Below are 26,575 nucleotides of genomic sequence, written 5' to 3' on the forward strand. Positions count from 1 at the left end.
TGTATTGCGGGTTAGACATTTAGATCTCAAATTTTGAATTTCCCCAGTACTCGAAATAAAAATCAAGTAAACAGAAGTAAGTTATATTTTACTAACGTATATTATGTTTACATGTAAGTTGTTTTATATACATTAAAATAAATATTATGTATATGTATTTATCGATAATATTACCATTTATAGTAAAGCAATTGAAATAATAAATATTATAAACTATAAGTTTTGTAATAATGTTCGACTCCATAACTTCTCTGTGTTAAAATCCTCATACAGTTGTGCTACGTGGCAGAGTGTAGCGCGACTGTGTGAAGATAATACTTTTAAATATATTTTTTTGAAATAAATACAATAAAGCTTTATAATGTCGACAACACTTGTGATTTGTCAAGTATTAGGGTATAAGAGAGCATGGGCCGTAGAGATTACATACCATGACACACTATGACCCATGTGTTTACACTTTTATAACTACATTGTAAATATGATAGAAACGAGATACCAAATATATGAAACACAAAACGAAAATTGGCACAACAACAACCTCATCGTAATGATTAGGAATAATACATAATGCAATAATATAATAAGTTAAAAGTATGTATCAAACAATAAAATATTTCGTAACGCTGCTTTTTTTTCATGACTTTTCGTTCGGAGGATAAGACAACAAGTCCGTGCTCATAATTGAGTCAGGTTATCTAGATGGAACTTAATTATCTTTCTACTGATATATCGACATAAATAATAAAAATAATTAATAATAAAACTCTCGCTTTCAAGATTTTTGTATGCCTCGTTGGTTACATTATCTATGGAGTACGTTAATATCAAATGCATAAAATCAATTTTCAATAAATCAAGAGCGAGGTAAGAATAGGTAAAATGATAAAAGCGATAACAAAATATTATTATCATTACAAAGTATCAACATTGTAGAGCGCCGTATGAAATCCCATAACGTACTAGAAAATTACTCAGTAATCACCCCGGGGGAGTTTCAGTCTTATGCACTTGAATTAAAGCTTAGTTTGCTATTACGCTCCAGTTTAGATTCTATTGTATGGTCCAAGTTTGAAATATTTTTTATGGTTATTAAATTTCAACAATATTATTTTAAATATAATATAAAGAACCCGCTGAAGACTGTCTTGGTAGGACTACTATCACCTTTTGCATCATAAAGACTAAATTAGAATTCATCGTTTATGTGTATAAGATCTATTTCCCGTTCGTAGCAATGTTCAATTAATAAATTTACCGATCATCCTTGTAACTTCTGCTCTCATTTTCCGTTTTCAATAACCTATCTATCCTTTGTTTAACTTACTAGACGTAGACAAATCTATCCTTTTACGCTTACTTAAATTTCAATTACCCTATTGACAGATAGCATTGGACTATAACTGTATTGGACATAACTATGGATAGATAAGATCTTCTATCATTAAACGGTGAAAGCAATGTATCCGTAAGTTAAACTAAGGGTAGATAAGTTATCGAAAACGGCCGTATAACTATATTGGACATTACTATGGATAGATAAGATCTTGTCATTAAACGGTGACAGCAATGTAACCGTAAGTTAAACTTAGGATAGATAGGTTATTGAATACGGCCGTTAATAAAATATCGAGTGTGAGTATAACGGAGCACCGATCGTGAAACATATTTAACAGGTAAGTAGTCGCATTTTAGGTTTAAATAATAAAATTAAAATATTACAATAAGATTTTGTCTTCTTAAATAAACTTATGGGTGGTATATTCACACCTAAGCTATGTGCATTGGTATTAAACATAGAGCTTTTAAAAATGACGGTGTTATGAAGATTGTCTCGGTAGCACAAGGACGTTCCACAAAACCAACTCTTTCCAGAAACAGTCTTGATTTATATTTCGGTCGTGTAGATAAGCTTGGCATCGTAATATTTGATTTTTTATAATTTATATTCGACTCTCAGTTATTACCTAACTTTCGTCTTAATAAAATCTATTGATACACGAAAGAATCACTTAATCGCACTCACGGATGTGTGGTTAGTACTTAATTGTACTTTATAGAAAGGAACGAGAGCTCAAATTCCAGTCCCATTGCGCATTGCCATTCTATTATCACCACGTCCTAATTTTTAGAATGGCTATATAAGCTAAATAATGATATTAGATTTATATTTCTACTCGATAAATACATTAGTAATTTTTTAGGTAGGACCGTAATGTTTCAATGGACACAATTATTAAAATCAGTATCATTTGGGATTTCATCGCAATCTACTCAGGCAAGTTTGAATTAAATTTGTACTAAATCATATTCATGGAAATTTATGAGGGGTTTTCTATTATTCTGTAACAACACAATTTAGTAATGCAGAGGTACTATAAAGTGACACCCGAGCACATGAAATGATAACTGATACAAAACATAATAGCATATTCAAATCTTTAAATTAAAGCTATTAAATCGCTCCCGCTCATATCTAGCGCCAAGCACTATTCGTAATTTTATCCATGAAATAGTTGGCGTTACCAAATAGGGATTAAAGAGAGACGGCGCTATGCGTGCGAGCGAGACGGCACGATTGATTTTCGACGTTTCGTACTGTTGGTGTTTTTGTGACAGTAAAAAAACAGGGTAAACGTTCCTGTTATGGGACTTTTGTATGTGATTTTTAATCTTTAACATCTTTACCTAGGAATACATTATTGTTTGAGTACGTTTAAAGATTATTTTTAGTTCCGCCTCGGATTCGCTAGCGTTGATTTTAAAAGATTTTATCAAGTCATGTGAATTTATATGTTTGTCAGCCCAACACAATATTAAATTGTAAAAAATACCTTTTAATGATAATGTTAACTATCCGAGACCAATATTTATCGAATTAGTATTACATTATATTTACGAAACATTTATTATGTAATAATTTTTGAATGTCGTGATTTTTACATATAAATTACTTAGCACCAGTCCCATTCAGCAGACTTTGCGTTTTGTCCTGGACTCCGGGTATACATACAGACAAAATCCTATAAACTACTTTTTAACATAGCTATTGTTTGTAGAGCAGAGCACACAGCGGGTTTTTTTGAACTGAAAACTTCTTTCTCCGCGTTGGGCTCTTTTTGGTAGGGGATTAATATTTTAGAAGTATAAATATATTAGTTACAAAAACTTTTTGGATGGGTGAAATCTCGTGAGTTCGCGTCACCGAAATGCTTATATCAGTATATCTGTAGCTATACAGCTGACGTATTGTGCCGCATTAGTGCTGTGTATACTAAAAGTTCTAATAAGTTCTCACTTCTATCGACAGTCTCCACACCTACCAATTATACCTTTTTTTAAATATTCAATATAAGTTTAGATAAGAATCAATCGAGTCTTTAAATTATAAGTACTCTTGATTAATTACTACTAAAAAAACGCTAAGTTTAAAATATTTTTGAATAACTTCTTAATTGAGGGTAAACCACTTCGTAACGTAACGCGTTACGCCGCTAGTCTGTCTGGCTTCCCTTTCTCTCACGCATACGGCAGCGGGAGGCAGGCTCCTCCTCTCTCACTCTAACTAATTGTTACTTTTATAGAATTAAAGACTGATACTAATAATGAACATACACAAAGTTTTATATACATTTTTAATAAATATATATACATAAAATTTAAGTAATAATCTAAGCTTTTCTCAAATTAGTTAATAGTTCAACTTAGATTAGCTTAAGTAATCACTTCTGTCGGGCGTGTCGAGAAGCACACGTTTCTTTCGTTAGATAGCGATAAAAATCATCTAAGATATTTTTGCTATAAAAAAAGAACAAATTGGTTCTGTATACTATTTCGACTTACCTCTCCGTGATGACCTCGGCCGTCAGGAGTGTTCTCCGGGAGGAAGTACAGCCGTAAAGACACCAGGGTCTGATCCGAGACCCTGTCCGTCCATAGCAGGGTAAGTTCACCTGCACAGACCATTCACAGTAAATTATAGGGCTATCACATTTCTCTAGTTCAATTGCATTTGTGTTAATTAACTGACTTCAAAAAAAGTCTCAAAATGAGGGTAATTTAGAAAATTCTACTTATTTCTACACGTAATAATAATAATAATCGTTTGTTATAACAAAATACAAAAACATACATCTTAAAAGTGATTTTAATTATTATAACACTAGAAATATAAGGCTTCATAAAATACATAATAGCTTTAAGGGTAAATGTATACACTTTATAATAAAGTCGCAGTCACTGTTCAGGGATTACCTATAGATAAATTTTTATGTTTTTAAAAAATGGCTCTGTCGTTAATCCTTATACTCCACAGCTGAATAAATTATTTAACAGCAATAACAATGACAGTACTACATTGTATATTGAATGCTGGGAGAGTTAACAATTAATTCCACCACCTTCTTCTCTCTCAGATCCCCATTTGTTTCCTAAGCGCTAGTAGAATTAGAAATGACATCAAAGAGAATTCTAAAGGAATCAATTTTGAGAAAATAAATGCCTTTTACAACATTAGTGTTCGGGTCTCCTTTTAAGCATGAGTACCCTGTAGTAGGGGGCCCCTCTCTTCCATAGCAATAACATGTGGTATATAAATTATCAAGTTTACCTTAACATAAATATTATTAACTAAGAGAAAGAAAACTACTTACAATAATAACATAATAAAGGTTGATATATATCTAATATCTTTAAATGAGCAATTCTTGTATATATATATATATATATATTCTGAATCTCGGAAACGGCTCCAACGATTTTAATAAAATTTAGTATACAGGTAGTTTCGGTGGCGAGAATTCGACCTAGCTAGGTTTCAATATTAAAAAATGTAATTTATCCGTGTTATATATATATATATTATATACACAAGACTATAATAGCTCAGATGGGACATTGGGTGATCTGGAAAGCAGAAGACCCTGGTTCGAATCCAGATGTGCTATAGTATTTTTTTTTTCAAGTTTTGTACATTCTTAAAAATCCGAGCAAGGCTCGGTCGTCCAGATATTGGGTATCCAAACTTTGTGTGCTGTGTGAGTGTGTGTATGTGTGTGTGTGTGTTAGTATACTAGAACACTTAATGATTTACTCAGGTACTATAAGTAGATTATCTATATCCTCATAATTATATATATGTATGGATAAATATTTATTTATTTATAATCGCTTAAAAAATACTCACAGAATACCTTTATTTAAAACTAGCTGACCCGGCAAACGTTGTTTTGCCATATAAAGTATAATTCACGCGATAGTTTTATAAGTAATAAAATATTGCCTATATTATAGCCTGTACATCATTTTGTTCTATTGTCAATAGTTTTTGCAGCGCACGCAAAAATAGGTTTTCGATTTTACACCTTGTGTTACAAAATAGCAAATTTATTACGGATCCCTAATTTTGAAAATAAAAAACATAGCCTATAGCCTTCCTCGATAAATGGACTACCCAACACTGAAAGAATCATTCAAATCGGACCAGTAGTACCAGAGATTAGCGCGTTCAAACATACAAACAAACAAACACTGCAGCTTTATAATATTAGTATAGATGGTGTATGTGGATGATGCAGCTACTGTACTCAATAACTTTTGTATTAATTTACATTTACTTTTTTGACTTACTCGTGTAAGACATTGACTATTTGACGTTTGAGTGTGTTTGTTGCATCATTTTACATATTATATTGTAATTGAAATGATTTGTAAATCAATGTAAATGTAAATCTTGATATAGAAGAGTGTCAATGAGTTTCTTGCTACTTCTTCTCATTAGCTCAACCCTTTACGAAGCAGCGGTAGATTCAATAAGATTTTTTTATGACATTCATAAGTGTCATTTCCGTGACCTTCGTGAATAAACTGATTTTGATTTGATTTGATTTGATTATAAGCCTTTATCCACTCAATTATTGTTTTCTTGCATTCATACGAGTTTATTTAGTCACAATAGTATAGCGTGAAGTCATATCAATCAGTACTTCTCCAGTTCAAGTAACACGTTGTGTGTAATTTTTGAATTTCTACATCTTATGGCGCATTTGGGTAAAATTATGAATGAATTTTTACAATGCGCGCACAAATCGAAACAATTTTCGTACACCGTGAAGGTAGTCGTAAATAAAGTCACTCTATAGGTAGTGTAACGGTTATTCGACATTCCAATTAGTACCAACATTCAGTTATGATAATATTAATAGAATCATTAGTATCCTGTTAATATTATATTTTTATTATTTATTTATACTATTAATCATGTATAGAAAGACTCTTAAAAGCTAACTTAGTCCCGCAAAACTGTTTGGACAGTTTGTGTGCAGGATCAAGTCTCTTGTTATACATTAATGCTTATTAGAACATTGATTTTATACAAGTGTAATTAACAAATATTGATAAAAAATATATTAAAAAATCTTATTTTAATTTTAATGCAGTTTAATTGTATTTAATATATTTTGAGTAACTGTAATATTATATAATCACGTGCAAAATCTTAGTGATGTCACTTTATTATGATGTTGGTAGTTTCGTATTATTAAGGTTGGTAGTACTGTAACTGTTACGAATAGCTCTCGGCTATTAGGCACTTCTTGTTGGGGCAGTTGAAAGTATTGGCTCCTGGTCACCCGACTGCCCAATAGTTTTTAATCATTTAATGTTACTTGTTTATAGTGAAATAATTGAATATATATATTCTATTCAAATGGTTCGTAAAAGTGTTTTTATTATATAACTAACCTGTATAACTGTCATAACCATAATGTTAACACCAGGAACAGAAATAAACTTATGATGACTCGGCTAAGTCGAGTTAGTAAGTCTTTTGTGGGGCGATGTACATGATTTTACAACAAGATCCCAGAAAACGTTCAAAACAAAAGTATTACGTTATTCAAAAGAATTGTTAAGAAACGTTTGTGTGGTAAAGGTTACTATAACATAAATGACTTTCTTAATGATACCACAGATTGGAAATGGAGTGACCGCCCTCAGGCTATTAAATAATAAGTTTAATTGTACAATATTACTTTGTAAACATATTTATTCGATGAAAAAAAAGGCCGCTGAGTTTGTTGCGCCCGTTCTTCTCAGGTCTGAGGAATTCATTTTGGAATGGGTGGTAGTTTTTTGACTTTCAATAAGTGATGTCACATCCTATTTTGGATAAAAATATTTGAATTTGAATATAGTACCAGTATAGCGTGAAGTGGTATCTATCAAGGCTTGAAACGGGTTTTAAGTCGTATAATAGTTGTATGCGTGTGTACAAAAAAGATTATTTAAAAAAACAATACCAATGGAAACCAGCTCGGAATCCTGCCACACCCTGACGAAGAAGAAGTCTCCAATAGCCACGATCTTGTCGAGGGTTCCAGTGAGTCGGATTGCCTTGTAGAAGGTGTACTGGCCATGGTGGCCACAAGGAGCCCCCACAAGCTGAAACAAAACAATTTAATTAATTTTAGATAACCAAAAAATCAAAATAAATATATTAGTATCTATTTAGTAAAATAACTTTTATTTTAAAAATCATTCATTTATTTATTTATTGACAACTCATACAGCCCAGTGGTTAGTTGACCCTGCCTACTGGGCTAGAGGTCCCGGGTTCGAATTCCGGTGGTTGCAAACATTTATATGACGAATATAAATGTCTGTTTCCGAGTTATGGATGTTTATATGTATTTATGTATGTTTAAGTAAGTATATCGTATTAAATATATCATTGTATTGTATAGTACAGGTTATGCCTAGTTTGGGGCAAGATAATTTGTGTAAAGTGTGTCAATTTTATATTATTTATTTTTTCAAATAAATACGTAACTGCTGTGCAGAAATGGCACCAAGTCAGCTGTTATTAATATCAAAAAAAAAATACAAGGGATTGCAACTTTAGTATCGACTCGATAACACGTTTATCGACGTCAACGGCACAGCACTACACTGTAGACGCGCGAGGCGAGGCGTGCGGACAGCGGGGGGACATGCTCCCGCTCTTTAATGCATTCAACTCGCGCGCAAACTGTACGTTAAAATTTTGTCAAATAGCCAGTTTTTTCCAGTTTCCTGGATTTTCCCCCACAAACCATATGTATTAGTTTTTTAAGCACAATAAAGTTTTATCCCTCAACACGTAGATAGGGTTGTAGAAATAAGTTTTCTGATACCTACATATATTAGGCTTAATTGTAAATTGCTTTAATAAGTAGATTATAAGTAATTTTGTATATATATCTTAATATCTATATATATAAAAATTAATTGCTGTTCGAGACTAATCTCGCTAAAACTCGAGAACGACTGGACCGATTTGGCTAATTTTGGTCTTGAATTATTTGTGGAAGTCCAGAGGTTTAAAAGGTGAATAAATTGGAAAATGCTGCTAAATTAAATAAAAACAACAAATTTGTTTTTCCTTTGATGTGTCCATACATAATTTCTATGAGAGAATTTATTAACGCACGGTTTTACAGTTTTGCTGTGAAACAATTTCATTACGACAGCAGGGTGCATATTTTACGAACTGGGTCAGCAAGTCAAATATAGAAATTTGGAATTTGGTTTTTTTTTTTGTAAACTGTAAGCATATTAATTTAATCCAATTTTATTTGGTCAAGACGTACAGTCCGTGACTAATCTCCATAATACCAAGTTGCTGATTAGCAATTATTTGATACTATCTTGTATAATACACTTGTATCATATATCGATGAGGATACAATTTTTATACAACACGAGCTTCTTTGTCTGCTAAGACGTAAACTGAAATCACTGTGGTCATACAATATCTAATAATTTATTATACAGAACCAATTTACATTATTTGCATGACGGCCATTTTGAAGTTTCCATTTTGGTTGTGATTGTTTGTGTAGAACGCGGCAATAGTATTTATTTATGACATTAAAAGAGGAGCAGGACGTTCAACTGATGGTAATTGATACGCCCTGCCCATTACAATGCAGTGCCGCTCAGGATTCTTGTAAAATGCAATAATTATGCGCGGCACTACAATTGTACTCGTTACCTTGAGACATAAGATGTTAAGTCTCATTTGCCTATTAGTTTTATTAGCTACGGCGCCCTTCAGACCGAAACACAGTAATGCTTACACATTACGGCAAAAATTGGCGTCGTCGTGGTAATAATAATAATAATAATAATCAAGTACCCGTCATAATAATTACTATGTTACAGTTCCGCGATTGTATAAGTTAAAAACATATAGTTATTGGTATTTAAAGCATTTCGGTGACGCGAACTCACGAGATTTGGACCCATATAAAATGTGTAACTAACTTATTAAAGTGAAACTTTTATAACATCGTCTCAAACTTTTTCGTCTGTGTGTTGCATGTCGCGTGACGGTCGGGCGGCGCCTATAGTTCGCAGCAGCTGACCGTGTAGTGTATAGACTGTTACTCATTTAGTTGGAGACTTAGTCTACTCTTATTATTTCCCATTATCATTGAATTGAGATTTGATCAAATTAAGATTGATAAATCGATTTTTATACCCTTAATGGAATATTATTCCAATTTTTAGCTAAATGTCTATAATGTGAAAAAAAGTTTCACTTTTACCGTGGTTTCATAAAACCACACAATCCTTTTTTTTATTTTTTTATTTATCGCGTGCGCCAGTCATGAGCATGTCGGTGACGCGAACAAATAAGATTTTTTCCTAACAAAAATTGCCCAACGCGGCTAAATAAGTTTTCACTTCAAACAATCTAAAACATTGTTTGGCCTCGTCTCGAACAATATGTGTATAAATTATAATTTTGAAAAAAATATATAATATATATATATATATATTATATATATATATATATTATATATATATATATGTATAAAATACCTACACGCCATACTTACGATATTATTATATTATTCATACAAACGTAACAAGACCTCGATTTATTCAAAAACTATATTTAAGTTGAGACAAATAAGTTATAATGTTAATTAGCAAAGTGAACCGTTAAGAAATATGTCGGTTTAACATAAGCGATGCTAGTGTGTATAACAATACTGCGGATGTGGCAATTTCGTGAAGTACAGTGCGCATATACACGACCCATTTTATTAATTTACATTAACTACAGATTCATTTTTATTGGCACCAGTTCTTTTTATTTGATTTTAAGCCTGGCATATGTACATACAATGTAAATATTTTTTTATAATTATTAAATTAATAAATATTTAGTACATAAAATCTTTATTTATAAAAATATCGTGTCACGTTGTGTGTCCGCGATTTACTCCCTAAAGTACTGAACTGATTTTAATCAAATTTTATTGAAAATACACAATGTATGCAGATAGATAGGATAGTTTTTTCCAACTTGAGAGATAGGATAGTTTTTGTTTGGATTCGCGACCCTATAATTTTTTAATTTCAATTTTTTTTTCTGTATCAATAATTCTATAGTCTATGAGATAAATTATTGACGCGCAGTTTGGCAGTTCTGCTGTGACATAATTTCATTACAAGAACAGGAAAACGAAATAATTATCGAAAGGATGAATTCCTACAAATTTCGTAGTTAACAAAAAATATTACATAATGGATTTTTTATAAATACCTAAATATTATTCATTTGTTTAGGTAAAGCGACCCGTCACCAGATAGCTATATTATATACACATCACTAATTATAATTCACACTAACAATCAGTTCGGTTATGTAGTGGCAGAGACGAGTGTCAAGAAATAGACAATTCTTAAGAATGGAATGATTCAAACAAAAGAAGTCATAAAAGGAGACGAAAATCAAGCGAAACTAAATTATTAACTTTTGGAGTACGTAATAAAAACAAAAATTTAAGGTTTTAGTATTTCAAATAGATTTTCAAGTAACTTCTTCCGAATTCGGGGTATTTGAATTTAAAAAAAAAATCATTTTAACAGAGATGTTATTTTTGAAAAAAATAAGCAAATAATATATATTGAATTATATATATTAATCCTTTTCAGCCACTACTTTCAGATAGTATGGTGTTCTGATGCAAAAATGAGTTTAAATAAAGTGTATGCACATAGTTATGTATTAAAACAATTACGGTTTCAAAATTACTACAATATTGTAATAAACAAAACTTAATATGCTGTCGGTACACGCCACGGCCTCTGAATCAATAAGTATAAAATTGAAACAGCCCCGGGCAGATAGCACTGACTGTGCGAGTGAGACAGTTGTACGTTAAAGGTGTGAACACACTGAGCGGTTCTTGCATTTAATTGCCGTTCTTTCAAGCGAAATATAGAACAAACTAGCAAATGGGCTGCCCTGTTAAGTGATAACTATCGCCTATAATTACTTGAAACATTGTCGATTTAAGGAATTGTTAAGGGATCTTTATTAGAAAATGAAAACTGTCAATGGTAAATAGATGTATACTTTTTTAACCTATTTATGTCATGTAATACTGTTTGTTTTCCTTATAAAATAAATAAATGTCTTATTGATCTGAAAACAAAGCAAATTTTTTTAAAATATGTCCAATGCGTGATTGTTTTTTATAAATATTCAGATGAGAATGTAGCAACTAATTTTTTTTTTTTACATTTCATTCTTTTTGACTTGTATACTTTGACTTACAGAAACTGTCTCGAATATCTCTATGTTCGTAAATAGATAAACGGAACTTGTTAAATTGTATATTTCGGTTGATTAACGAAATCGAAAAGCCTTACGTTAGGCTTTATAATTCAAATATTTTTATTCAAAATAGGATTTAAAATCACTTATTGAACGTCAAAAACTACCACCCATTCAAAAGAGACTGCCTCAGACCTGAGAAGAATGGGCGGACGAAACTCAGCTGTGATCACCGCCGCTTATGCAATCTTGTTTTACTAATTTGACCGATCTTCGAACTCGAATGATTTGAATAATTCGACAGCGATATTGCAGAAAGCCCCAACACTTTTTGCGCGGTAGGCAAAATCTTCAACCTATTTATTAGGCAGCGCAGTGTGCCGACGCCCTTAGATTCCATTATGCTGAATAAAACTTGGCTACATCCAGGATTAAGAATACAAGCTTCACACGCGGTTTTGTTTTCAATCTTAAGTAGGATTCTTTATTTATACTTCATATGAGAACAATATTGAAATAAAGACGGTATTATTCAATACCAATAATAACCAATGAAATTATTACTATAGAGTATTTTATTTAAATACACAATTAGAAACGTAGATTAAGGATTAGTCTCCGCTGCGCTCCAACTAGATACTGCACTAGCTAAGAACAAATTTAGCTTTTTTTGACATTGACACTCAATGGCATCTTTCAAACTTACGCTTCGTGTTATTTTACATTGAAAATAATAAAATACAAAATACTTAATGATGATAATATGTGATCCCCAGTGTCTTTCTTATTTCTCGTAGTATTATTTTTACAAAGTCTTACTACGCAATCCGGCAGTTTAGTTTCAATTATTAGCAAAGTTTAATAGAACATGTGGCACGTCAACGTCACACATTGTTCGAGACTAGCTCGAGTAAGCCCACTTGGGCGTAGTACTAGTTGCCGCACTTTGCGACTACGCCTGCGGTATCTAGTTGGAGCGCAGCGGAGACCAATCCATAATCTAAGTATAAAGGATTTTTTTTTGATGAGTTTATATCGCAAAGATAACGCAATAATTACGTACCAGCGATGTATGAAAAATATAACGGGTTGGCCGCACTTAAGAGGAAAAATTAGCCGCGATCGATCCCAGACTTGATCATTCCAAATGAATATTTCTCAAAGCGGTCGACACTAAAATCAATACGATAAGGAAAACCCGCAGTTCTCACAAAAAATCACGAGTAAAAAAACTCAAAAATAATCAAAGTTTCGTCCTCGACAATTTCCTCCAATGGCTTGAAGTTTAATACGTCATTAAAGTGGTGGATATGAGTTGTTCTGTACATAATCAAATCAAAACTATTTTATTTCATAGGTACTCGTAAATCACATTAAGTAGGTACACTTGAAATATGTATTTGTTTTCATACACCTCACTCGAAAGACGGATTTACTTAGAGAAGAACGAACATGAAAATCTAAGGTTGCTCTTTTCAACACAGATTAGGTATTATAAGGTCTTATTTTTAATTAAATTTACAAATAATTTCAATTACATCATACGTAAAGTGATGCAACAAAAATACTCAAACGTCTAATACTAAATGCTTTACACGAGTAAGTTAAAAAAAATATATTTTAATGAGGTACTCAATAAGTAAATTCACAATCTGAGTTATTGAGTGCATTAAATGCATCAATCCACACATACCATAAAATAAATAAAGGCATTATAAGGATTCTCAAGATTGATTCCCATAGAATTCTTTTTGATGTCATTTCTAGTATTACTACCGCTTCTGAAACAAATGGCACTCTCTCCCATTTTTTTTGCGCTCTTTTTAATAAAATATACAATACTGTAGTCATTGTTATTGCTATAAAATAATCATAATCTAGTCCCAGACTGTCCGATCACTTAGATATACAGCTGTGGAGTAGTAGTATTTACGACAGAGCCATTTAAAAAAAAAACAATTAAATTTATTTATAGATAATGCCTGAATAGTAACAAGGACTTTATTATTAAAGTGTATACATTAACCCTTAATTATGTACCGGCGCAGAGTCGGTGCATTTGCGTAATATACAAGAAGCTTTAGATATATTTGAACGTTCATAATTGTTTCAATGGCAGATTTTAGATGTTGATTTAAAACAATTCCGTTTTGTTATTTAAATTACAATGGGGCACCCATATTGAAGGATTGGCGAACAGACTTAATTCTGCAGCATACGCGGTTAAAAAGATTAGACAATAAAATGACATAGATACGGCGTGAGTTGTATGCTTTAGTTATTTCCATAATATTATGTCCTATGGTACATTGCTATGGGGCAACGCTGCCGATATTAATACAATATTTGTGCTGCAGAAGAGGGCTATTCGCGCGATTTATAACCTAGGTCCTAAAGAATCATTGAGAACAAAATTCAAAGAAATTAACATCTTGACTGATGCTTCTCAATATATTCTTGATAATGTAATGTATGTTCATAGGCACATAAGTGAATTTGCCAGAAACTGTCATAACCATAATATTAACACCAGGAACAGACATTAACTGATGATGCCTACTACTCGGCTAAGTCGAATTAGTAAGTCTTTTGTGGGGCGATGTATATGCTTTTACAACAAGATACCAGAAAATGTTCAAAATAAAAGTATTACGTTATTCAAAAGAATTGTTAAAAAACGTTTGTGTGGTAAAGGTTACTATAACATAAATGACTTTCTTAATGATACCATAGATTGGGAATGGAGTGACCGCCCTCAGGCTATTAAATAATAAGTTTAATTATACAACATTACTTTGTAAACATATTTATTCGATGAAAAAAAAAAGCCCGCTGAGTTTGTTGCGCCCATTCTTCTCAGGTCTGAGGCATTCATTTTGTAATGCGTGGTAGTTTTTTTGACTTTCAATAAGTGATGTCATATCCTATTTTGAATAAAAATATTTGAATTTGAATATTGTGAAATTGCGACCAACACACGCTTGGCTTATATCTTATCAATTTATCATGAACTTGATGTATTTGTATATCATTATCTGTGGATAGTTAAGTTGATAACAACAATTATAGAACAAAATATATCAAAATAATATTTGTTTTTAACATAATTTTACTAGCTTCTCATGAATCTATGAAAAAGAATCTTTGATCTTTGCAGCCACATTATCTCTGGACCTCTCTGGAACGTGAAGCCCACTCTCGTTCCCCTTTCACCCCCTCGCGCTCGTCCTGTTCCGTCAGTACGGTTTGCAGTTTCATTACCGTTAGGTACATGTCGTGATATTACTGCTTTGTTTTTGAAGTATTGACTTTTGTTGTTAATAGTTCTGTAGTTTCTGTTGCTCTGTGTCGCTATAATTGTACTGTCAGAAAAATAAATACTTTTTTTACTTAACACAGATGCTTTCATTAATTTTCCATAATTATTATTATCAGAATTACCACACAACACAACAAATCAATCTATAATACAGAAAAAATAAATCAAAACTAAAAAATAAATCAAGAATAAAAAAATAATAATATCGCAGTGGTGCTTGTTTTGCACACCGTAACAAACCGACGATGTGACGTCATCGATGTCAAGTCCAGAGATACTATAAACCAGGTAGTACGTAATTTTTAACCGCTGGCGCACGCAATAAATATATAATTAAAAATATAAATAGACAGTTGTTGAAATAGTGTTATTGTTTGATTAATATATTTTTGTAAAGATTTTATTGATATACTATATTATTGAGTTTTAAAAAATAATTAATTAATCTATTGTTTTTATGAAATTTCAAAATTTTAATACAGTTACAAAATTTAAGTTTTCACATCTATCGGCAGTCTACAACTGCCAATTTTTTATCAAATTTTGATTAGCGGTTACAGAGATTAGCAAAGACAAACAAACTTACATATATATAAAGAATTAGTTGAACATCGTAAATGTGACGTGATCAATATTAATCACAAATACCCAAGCTTATCAACATTGTATCCAACATTAGTGTTGATATACATTATAATTAATCTATTATTATTATAGTGATGTCACCGACTATGGAATTTATCGATAAAAATTGCAGCAGTAAATCTGAGAAAATTTTGCAGGGGTACAAAAAGGTGAACAAACATTTTTAGTTCGCGGCGCAATTTTCATCCAAATCCAAATTTCATCTTTTAAAAGTAAATAAGTTGATGGAACCTTTAATAAAACAAAAAATATTTAACAATAGTAGTTACTCAATGGGTCACCATGGGGCTGCTGAAAATCAGCGCTGTGTTGGTATTATACCAACGTAGCATGACGCCGAGTCAGCTCCTTTTAATAACAATAACTGCTACACAGTACTTTTAAATTAAGATAATTCCTATAATATTATACATATATTTGTTTTTTTTTTGTCATTTGTATTATTTTTATGTTATTAGTTTGTTTTTGCTATTAATAAAGTTTTCATTCATTCATTCATTCAATTACATGTTTAGCTATTAATTAATTAATTAACTAGCAATTAATCTCGCTGCCCTAAGAGCCATTTCGAACATTTTATCACGGTGCAAAAATACCGTCTCAAAAACGTATTTACGTATTAACATAATTTATCTGCACCAAGTATCAAAACGTCGTCATTGCAGTTGTTCTAGCATATAATTGCGGCTTATCTGAGTCACTCGCTCAGCGTATTTACCGAAATACGGTTCAAGCAAGTACAACGTAACGAGTTTGATACTTGATAGTCACAAAAACTAAATCATCGACATTGACCTTTGAGCGATATTTTTTCTTTATTTTATCGACTGCAGGATATAAGGCGTCTTAAAACGAAATCCGTCACGAAATGTATATTGTATGTTTCATGCACAAAAAAAATGGAATCTATGAGTAATTGGCCTACATGTAGTGTTTTTGATCTTTTCAACAACAAAACAAACATTTGTATGCAGAATCCTCAAATGATATATACGTCTAGACTGTGATAGATGTGAACAAGTCATACTTGCGTATCGCGAGTGTACTGCGTAGCTGTCATGCACACTAAAGTATTAATTCTGGCCTGTTGTCATGCGTTGCCTAACAGCAAGACTCTCTATCTCGACGTACAAATTATTGAAGGCAGAAAGTATCAATTTGAAGTAAATCTTGACGGTCAGAAATGGGCGCGAGGCCCTTTCAATGGTAAGTGATGGCATCAATTACCGGCTGCTGTTTTCCCGAACCGATACGACTTCGGGACCTTCAAGAAAAGAGCATACTCCCACCTTAAAGACGTGTAACGCATCGCTTGACCCGGATGTTTATGGGAAGTTACCTCAATCCCCATCACGTGAGCCTCGTGCCCGTTTGCCCCCTTTTATATATATATATAAAGTATTTCCCGAGCGGTGACCAGCTAGGCGACTCTAAATAACCAAATTAAACTGAAATCGATCTGATCTGCTGGTGAAGCCGGGAGGTGGACATCGGAACTCCTTAATAGAACTATGTTTTGTCCAACCCGAGAGTTGAACAAAACATACCAAGATGTACGGATCATGCGGCATGCGGACGGTTGGCTTAGTTGGTAGAGCTCTAGGCCGTATCCCAAGAGGCGCGGGTTCGATTCCCAAGGAATAAAATAAGAAATTTTAAAACACAGAATCATAACAAATTACAGTTAATGATTTAGGATGAGGATGTGTGCGAAATATTAATAATTATTTTCTTATTAATATTTTAATATCGTTTTATTTTATTACTTCCACATCTGCCTATAAATATTATAAAGAAACTAGCAGGACCCGGCAAACGTTGTTTTGCCATATAAAGTATAATTCACGCGATAGTTTTATAAGTAATAAAATATTGCCTATATTATAGCCTGTACATCATTTTGTTCTATTGTCAATAGTTTTTGCAGCGCACGCAAAAATAGGTTTTCGATTTTATTTACACCTTATGTTACAAAATAGCAATTTATTACGGATACCTAATTTTGAAAAAAAAAACATAGTCTATAGCCTTCCTCGATAAATGGACTACCCAATACTGAAAGAATCAATCAAATCGGACCAGTAGTACCAGAGATTAGCGCGTTCAAACAAACAAACTAACACTGCAGCTTTATATATTAGTATAGATTTAAAAGTATTGGTTTACTTATTTATGTGCTGACCGTACACGTACACACACACAAATGCAAAAACGTCTCGAGAGTAATTTACCTGTACGTTTCGCCAATAAATAAATGTTATAACTGTTCATTCTCACTGTTCTTATGAAAATTCTATATATGTAATAACCATTTTACTTAAAGCTCAAAATAGTGATTTTTATAGTTATTACAAGAGAAACAAGGTATTATTACTAATAATTACTTAATCGTAATTCCTTAATACACAAGAACCTTTTGATGAACAATCGGATTGATTGAAAATTGAGTCTCGTGCCAGATTTTGGCGAGACAACACGTCCTGAGGATGCCTCGTGTAGAGGCGAAACACGTGTCGAATTGTTTAAACACAAATATTGGCGGAATTAACACTAAAGAAAACTCAAATCATTTGTATTAGGACTTTTAGTATTAAAATTTGTTATACTATTCTTTAAACACTATTTCAACAATGCACCGTAATATACACATTTTTATTTTCACTAAATTCATTAAATTTTTACTAATATACATTAATATAATATAGTAGTTTAAATATTTTACTGAAATAGATTAATATGTATATATAGTTTAAATATTTTACTTAAGCATTTTAACATACATAGGTAGATAAACAGAAGTCTCCATCAATTAGTCTCAAACCTTGGCGACAAACCTTGATCTTATTATGGCGGAAGGTATTGTCGTTAGCGAACCGATCAAGCCAAACGAGTTAAAAACTAAAACCATCTAATAATCACAGCCGCTTTCACCAAACCATTGACAAACTTGCCGAATACATAATTGCGTATTTTACGTTCCGAGTTTTTGTTAACTAGCCTGTTCGCGCGTTTTCCTTTGCGTGGATAGAAATCTAAATATGAAGGTACGACATAGCCGCGTTAAATATGTCGCCTCACAGGTGACTTATAGTACACCAGCGTGTAAATATGATTTAGTAATAAATCGGAGCGGTGTACGTGCAACATCACGTAAATATGGTATTATATACATAACGAGTATTCACGACGTATAAAAACAAAGTCGAAATATGGAACATGCCACAAATTACACCGTAATAATCTTCGACTGCTATATCTATACATTGCCGAATTTACTCTAGTTGTTTAAAATATTCTCGGTCAATAAGCAGCAATGTAAAACAATAATTCAGTTCAGGTTTGATTTGGACAGTGACAGTTGACACCCGACTGAGGAGAAAAGTGTGCTTATATTTAAATAAAACACTTTTAAAGAATTAAAACGCGTGTAATTGTAACGGTTTTACATTAGATGTTGCGTAAAAGTTATTTTTTTTTTTATTTTAGTTAACCCGACGTTTCAAGTACCTTTCCAGATCTCGTTTTCAGGGGGACTGCAGATGAAATGAGTCAAAGATAGTATTTGTCATAGTTGTCATTATGAAGTTTAGCGCCATTTATTACCTCGGAGGTGGTATTTGCTGTACGTAGATGGATTTTGGCAAAATTTAGTCTTCTTTTTTGGAATGTGTAGTTATGGTTTTAATTTAGAGATTATTGGATCCCAGGTGTTATATAATTTCTATTAATAGACGCGTTTTAATCCTTTAAAAGTGTTTTATTTAAATGTGTAACACTCGCGGTAATCAAAGAAAATACTATGTGCTTATATTGTCTCTAAGTACACTTTTGCCGTTCCGCTATCAGACTGTGAATGATGTGTATACAACGTCATTGAATTCATCGATATGTGTTTTTTAACCAAACTTCTGTATTTTTAAATATAATATGGCGATCGTTTTACACTAAAATATTCTTAATTTATACGTATTGCCGTTATTTTGCACACAATTGCAGCATAAGACTAAATATCCAGAGCGTTGCAACTTGCAAGCACACGTAACAATGTTCTGTATGTATAGGATAGGCAACGGACGCCCCGCTACGAACTGGTACTTATCATCATATTTCTATTACCTTATTATTTGGATTTCTGTGTGTGATTATTTACCAGAGACAATAATTAAACCTAAAAGACCTCCCTTTAATGAATTTTAGTACTATAACAAAATCGCCAAACGTGGCGGGGTGCGGGGGAGGTCGACTGGTTTCCATTGGATCGTTCAAAGACTTGTCAAAGTTAGCAATGTCAGTGATAACCCATTAGTGATGGGCGATACTCATTTATATTTATCTATAACTGAGTCAAATCGATTACGGAATCATAAAGAAATATGTTAATTATTATACACGTTATATAATATAGATAAATAGTAAAATAGTAGTGTCAATAAAATATATATGTATCGACTATTGACCCATAAAATGTATTTATTTTATTTTTTAATTATTTTATTAGATCAGTTAGGAGGCGACATACGTACATACCATCATACATACGACCCAACACATTACCCTCCCTTCAAAAGTCTGACAACAATAGACTGCTGTATGTCAAATTTAATTTTTTTTTTTAATATAAGAGGGGGCAAACGAGCAAGAGGCTCACGGGATGGGGAGAGGTGAGGCAACCGCCCATGGACATCCGCAACAACAGATGTGTCAAGAAATGCGTTGCCTGCCTTTAAGGTGGGATTTTTTCTTGAAGGTCCCTAAGTCGTATCTGTTCATAATATTATATAATTGTCAATAAACGTATTTTTTATATGTGTCTCATCACTAGTTCACAACGATCGAGCGAGATAGTGTAATGTAAATTTATCTACGAAAGCAAGGGATGTGCTTAAACTCTTTTTATATTTGATTTTTGACACGGACAATGATATCACTGTGACTCTCAGCGGCGGACTGAGAAAAATAAAGGGGCGGGGCCGGCTGTTATGCAGTATCACTACCTAACTTGTGCTAAAGCACATCCACCGTACCGCGTGCTGAGTCGTCTCTAGGTTAAATTGTCTGTGCCACCAGGTTATACTCAATTCGTATGCAATTCGTTGCCCATAAGTCGTTATTGTCCTCCAATCTCATAAAATTCTATTATTGGTCGCAAGTAAGCGTTAGTGATGGCGTTATGTAATAAAGAAACTTACAAGTCAGCCAAGGAAATTGATGTATATAAATATAACAACTTTGAACTTTCCCTTGAATACACCAAAGATAATATGATCGCAACCCACTGAAATAAATGTCTCAGTTCCTATCTGTAGTTTTTATGGAAATATTAAGTGGGCATAGAACTGTTTAGCACATGTAAAATATAAAATTACTTACCATTTTCCATATTTTTTTATTTTTGACGGTGGTGTTTTGGTTTTTTTTTTTTCTCATTTTCCGATATTTTCAAAATATTATTATTTATATCAGCCAAGTCGTTTCGAGTTTTTCTGTGGCTAGAGAACAGCAATTGACTAATAATACAATATATAAATATAAAATAGAGCCTGGTTAATATACAAATTGTTTTTATCTGATCACTACCAAACCACTGACGGGGTAATATAAAGTTTTCTTTTAAATATTAAGTATCTTAAATATTATCAATTCAGCAAATATTAATATCGATAAAATCCCCGCGAAATCAGCTTATCTACAACTTTTTTTAATTTTAACATACTCATCGCAGCTGTTAATTATTTTCATGTAATCATTTTAATGCAAATAAGTGGCAAGAATAAAAAGTTATTGCAATAGTGAAATAGTGAAGTAAACAAGATAACGAAAATTAACAATTATAACAAAGAAATGGGAAATTCACAATATGTATTATGTTTGTAGCTAAGCAATGAAAGCTCGTTAAAATAAACTAAAAAGAGAAATGGGCCAAGGATTGAACCCTGTGGCACACCTACCTCTACATCTTTGCCTTTTGCCAAATGTCTACAAACTGTTTACTACTCTTTGAGTAAGAAAAGTTAATGTGGACTTGTGCAACGCGGAATCCAGTATAACGTAAACGCCTTCCACCGCCACGTTGTAATGGCCGCCACCACACGGAGGCGAGTACAAAATTGAGCCTAATAACTTTTTGCCTTATGCCAGCGATTGTGTGTCCACCGCACCAAAGGCTACGTAGGGCGATCTGTGCATAATTTTGCATTGGCGTTTAGCGACGCGGAGGGCGTTTGACACCTCAAGTCAGCATCATGGAAGTAAAGTCAACAATGGAAAGACACCACTCTCGATCCCGCGGTATAAGAACTCTATGACGCAAGTACAGCTCAGATAGAAAACTGTTCCGTTTTGCTTGAAAGTTTTTCTCAACAATTTTTCTAACAAAAAAAATAAACAGCTTTAGTGCTAAGTTAAAATATGTACAGTCAGGTCAATTTAGACATTCGGAGGTACATAAATTCCCAACAAGCTGAAAATCTATATATAGTTCAAAACATAATTATAGATAAAAAATTTAAGTAACCCATCATTCCCGTGTATGAAAAATGAGTTTCTCGCGATTTTCAGCAAAACGGTAAGTTTTATCATAAAAGAACCTCAGATAGACCAGTGCTGAAGCCTTTGAAAATGATAAAGTGAAAAAAAAATAGTAGGATGAAACCCATTGGAAACGGAAGAGAATGTAAAAAATGAAGGAAAAATAAATTACGGGCGATCTGAGGTCGGGAAGTGGAAAAGGTGGGGCGTTTTAAGGTAAAAAACGGTTTATATCGATTTCCGGCAAAACTGCAAATCCTATGGAAAAAAGTCAAATGGAAAAGTTGTAAGTAACAAAAAGATCTACAACTTTTCTTATTATAATTTTTCAAATAACCTCAAAATTTATGTGAATAATTCAAAAAACCAAGTTTTTGGTTTTATATTTTTGTCTTTTCCAAAATAAATATTTTTTCCACGAAAATTGGTGAAAATTTACCATTTTATTGCCCAAATACACTATAATTTATAAGAATTGAAATATTTATTTTTTCACCTTATTTTGACTCAAATATCGGAAAAGAACCCTCATTTTCAATCGAAAATTCACCCGTCAAAATATCAGTTTTTTTTTCAAAAATTTGATCTGTGTTCTGTTCGTCAAAATCTCTACTTTCCGATAGTGTAAAAAAAATGAGAATGGTAAATGTTCGAATAATTTAAGCCCAACAAAAGGCGTTTCATGTCATTTCTTAGCAGCAAAAATATGGATTACAATTAATCGAATTTATTTATTAATGTAAAAAGGATAATAATTGTTATGCTATCCATTTTTTTTTTCATTATTATTGATTAATTTGATGAATTATTTGATTAATTGCTATGAAAAATGTATCAATACTTGTTTTCCTACGAGCCACCACCACCATTACGTAGGTCATCATTCATTATAACTTTATTCTAACTCTGTATACTTCATTATAACTCTGTAAAAAAAAATGTAACACAATTAAATTTCTGTGATTTTGTTTCACTTACGAAAGCAAAACCACTCAGAATTATTGATTTAAATTTTCTTCAGAGTATTCTCAATAGCATTAATTATCTAGGTATTGTTTGAAGTACTTATTAATACATTTTATCTCTTTTCATACTTATGTGTACATGATATTATACATTTGAAAGTGACTCAGTATGTCTGTGACTCTGTCATGGATAAACCCAAAATAACAAAAATATATAACAATTCCTTTAGCATTAGTCATATTTTTTAAATTTCGAAGAGAAACTTGTACAATATTTATTATTTAAATACCAAAATTTTATAAATTTTATTAAGTATTAGTAAAAAATATTACGTAAGTTATAGACGCTGTATTACAATTATCACAATAAATTAGTTATTGAAACAACAATAGTAATAATATCAGCAATTTCTATTCAATATAATATTTCAAATACTTTCCTAAAAATTATAAAGGCTGGGAAGCCCTACTTATACAAAATTGAGATAAAAACAGCAATAAATATAAATGTACTGTTGCAATATTACGCATATTATATACGCTGACATCTGGTCAAGAAAATAAAGTCATACAGCTACAAAACTACAAAGAGAATTAAAACAAAGTATAATTAACGTGAACTTTTAAATATATTCTCCAACAAAAAATCTGTCAACGTACCTAAACAAGTTTACACTTATTTATCGACATCGATAATATCGATATCGCAACCGTCACGCTCGCATCCCTAGTGCCAACACAAAGGCAACTAATAATAATTCTCAATTCTCATTCCTTCTACGTTACTCGCCACTTGTCGATAATTACGGAAAGTTGTTATGTTTTTCTAATCTAGGGTAATTTATTTCCTTCAAAACGACATATTAATATTCACAATAAAAAACTTTGTTAAATACAATAAAATCTTAACACTGACAATCAAACAACAAAATAATTGTAATTCAACCGTCTTAAAATTTCAATATGCCATTTCGAATTTTAAATTATTTAAAAATGAAATCAATTTACGTTATCTTATTTTTAGAATATTTATTATTCAAAAAATAAATAAACACTCATAATTAACAATTAAAGCTATAAGTAACGCAACGCACTAAAAGGCCAAAGATCAAAATACCTATCTGATGTAAGTACGTACATATTTGTTTTAAAAAGTATTTTAAGATTTTTAGTTACATTATGTACCTAATTGTATTTACTGAATATTTTACACAACAGCCTTGGTTAAAAAAAGAAAGTCAAAATTACCGGAGATAATTGCTTTCGTAATCACTAATTACCTATTAAGTCAAGTTAAAATTCTTACCTTATATGAGGGTTTCTCCATTATTAGGAAATCCAATTATTTTAAAACACAATAAACTCACTTCACGTACACATTTTTCTATAAATAAATTTCACTGACGACGTTGCATTGTTAAAAAACCTGGCAAATCACAAAACTGTGTCTATTTTTAACACAATCATAGCTTTACGCGCACTTTTTAATTTCACAAATCAGGCAACGGCCGTTCAATTATGCCAACTTATAATATTATTATTCAACAATTTATTTCTTCGCACTGCTTTTTTGTTTATGTAATCGTCACAGATTAATCGCGTTGGCCTTATGATAATTAAATATTTACAAAAACAATATGGCGATTGACAAAAAATAATTCAAATTTGAAACACGGACATTTTTGAATAGCACGCGGCCACCTCGATAGGCGTCGCGACCGCATCTGTGTGCTACCATTGTATAGCTTATTCGCTCACACGCGGAGACCCTAGGGCTGTAATACTAATTTTTAAACAATTTAATTATTTAATTTTATTTATTATGTAGTTATTAATGATTTACTACAGTTAATTAATCCCTTACACCCAAGCTATATATAAATGAACAGATTATACAAACAATGTTGTATACATAACATAATCAAAACATTCATAAATAATAAATGGTTAACTACTTTTATAAAAAAAATTCCATGTTGTAATTTGACGTTTGTTGAAAATATTTTTACAAAAGTGGACAAGAAACATCCATTTTCTGAATTCTTCGAACGGCCACGGCGTTTTTTTGTGTCGCGTCCTTATCATTACTAATTCAAATACACAGATAATGTGTATTTTGACCATTTACTGTAATTATCAAAATGTTAAACCGAAGTCTATTCAAACGGAAAAATAAATAATCTCTGCAATCACACAAAATATTAATAATTCGCATTATTAAACTGTTTTTTTTTTTATTCTTTTCATTGTAGCTGCTTCTTACTCTTGGCAACTATTTTAAATGTGAACGCCAAGTTATTGTATAAACTAAAATAGCTTCAGTGCGCAACTATGTATAGACCAGAAAAATACGTGACAAAGAAAAAATATCAAGTAGGATTATATGAATTATTTCTGACCAAAATTTCATCATATTAATTAATATGATTAAAAACTTCAGACGGAGCAATGAATATAAGAGTAAAAGATATAATTGTACCTAAATTACCCTAACACTTAAAACAGACTCTATCAGTGGCAACGCTTTGGGGTATGGTAGCACAACAAGGTTGATCACATAAAGGCTTAAAAGGGATTTATTTTCTCAAAATTGATTCCTTAAGAATTCTTTTTGATGTCATTTCTAATAACTACTAGATAGTACTACCGCTTCGGAAACATGACGCTCTGAGAGAGAAGAAGCGGCGCAAGAAACACTCCCACCGTTCCTTTTTTGCGCTCTTTTCAATAAAAATATACAATATTGTACAGTCATTTCTATCGCTATAAAATAATCACAATCTAGTCCCAGAACATAATAGAACATAATCGCCAAATTGGATTGCATATTAAAATGTTTTACATTTAAATTGCGTTGTTACATACTTTTTTAATGAAAGCAACCCAAATTACTCTCGATGCTATTGGTAAAATAATATTTAATATAAATTTTAATCTATTATTAGTACCTACTATCAAAATGATGATTCAAGGAATTTTCTGCTGAGAAATTATATTCTGATCGCTACCGAAATCACAAGTCTGTCGCTTGACTTTATCTGAAGATTACCTGAAATTCAATCAAAACCATAGTAAGTATTTTAGAGTTCATAGGCAGCATACACATGTTCATTCAGGTTTGTAAATAAGGATGAATTAACATTAAGAATAATTAATTCTGTATATTTAAATTTGTTCACGGTGACAACCTTGATACTTCCATAACATAACGACCGACTTACTCTGTAAAGCTGTGTATACAATTTATAAATTAGTATATACGAAATTAATTATTGGGAATATTTATATTATATTTATGTTTATCTGTTATTCAATTGATACATATAAATAGAAAAAGACGTAATATACAAATCGTTTTTAATCAAAATTTGTTATAAGACTATAACAAAGTTGGCTATAACTATTGAGTAAGAAAATTTCACAATTTTTTCACACTCTCATAGCTTTGATTACAAGAGATAGGAGATGTGCAGCTAGTTTCAGAATACATATTTTTTATCATTAACA

At 31.8% G+C, this 26,575-nt stretch overlaps 1 protein-coding gene across 1 annotated transcript in view; it reads right to left on the reverse strand.

The window, feature by feature from the left end:
- The window catches only part of LOC126973304 (AT-rich interactive domain-containing protein 5B-like), a 74,112-nt gene extending 49,333 nt beyond the window's left edge, over positions 1–24,779 (reverse strand). The window contains exons 1-3 of the mRNA XM_050820509.1: positions 24,375–24,779; positions 7,299–7,440; positions 3,844–3,953 (exon numbers count right to left, since the gene is read on the reverse strand). Of these exons, the coding sequence (XP_050676466.1) occupies positions 3,844–3,953; positions 7,299–7,440; positions 24,375–24,395 (273 nt within the window). The 5' untranslated portion in view covers positions 24,396–24,779. The remainder of the gene's footprint in view (positions 1–3,843; positions 3,954–7,298; positions 7,441–24,374) is intronic.
- Positions 24,780–26,575: the final 1,796 nt, after the last annotated feature.

This window comes from Leptidea sinapis, chromosome 29, assembly GCF_905404315.1.
Source record: "Leptidea sinapis chromosome 29, ilLepSina1.1, whole genome shotgun sequence".
Taxonomy (NCBI): domain Eukaryota; kingdom Metazoa; phylum Arthropoda; class Insecta; order Lepidoptera; family Pieridae; genus Leptidea; species Leptidea sinapis.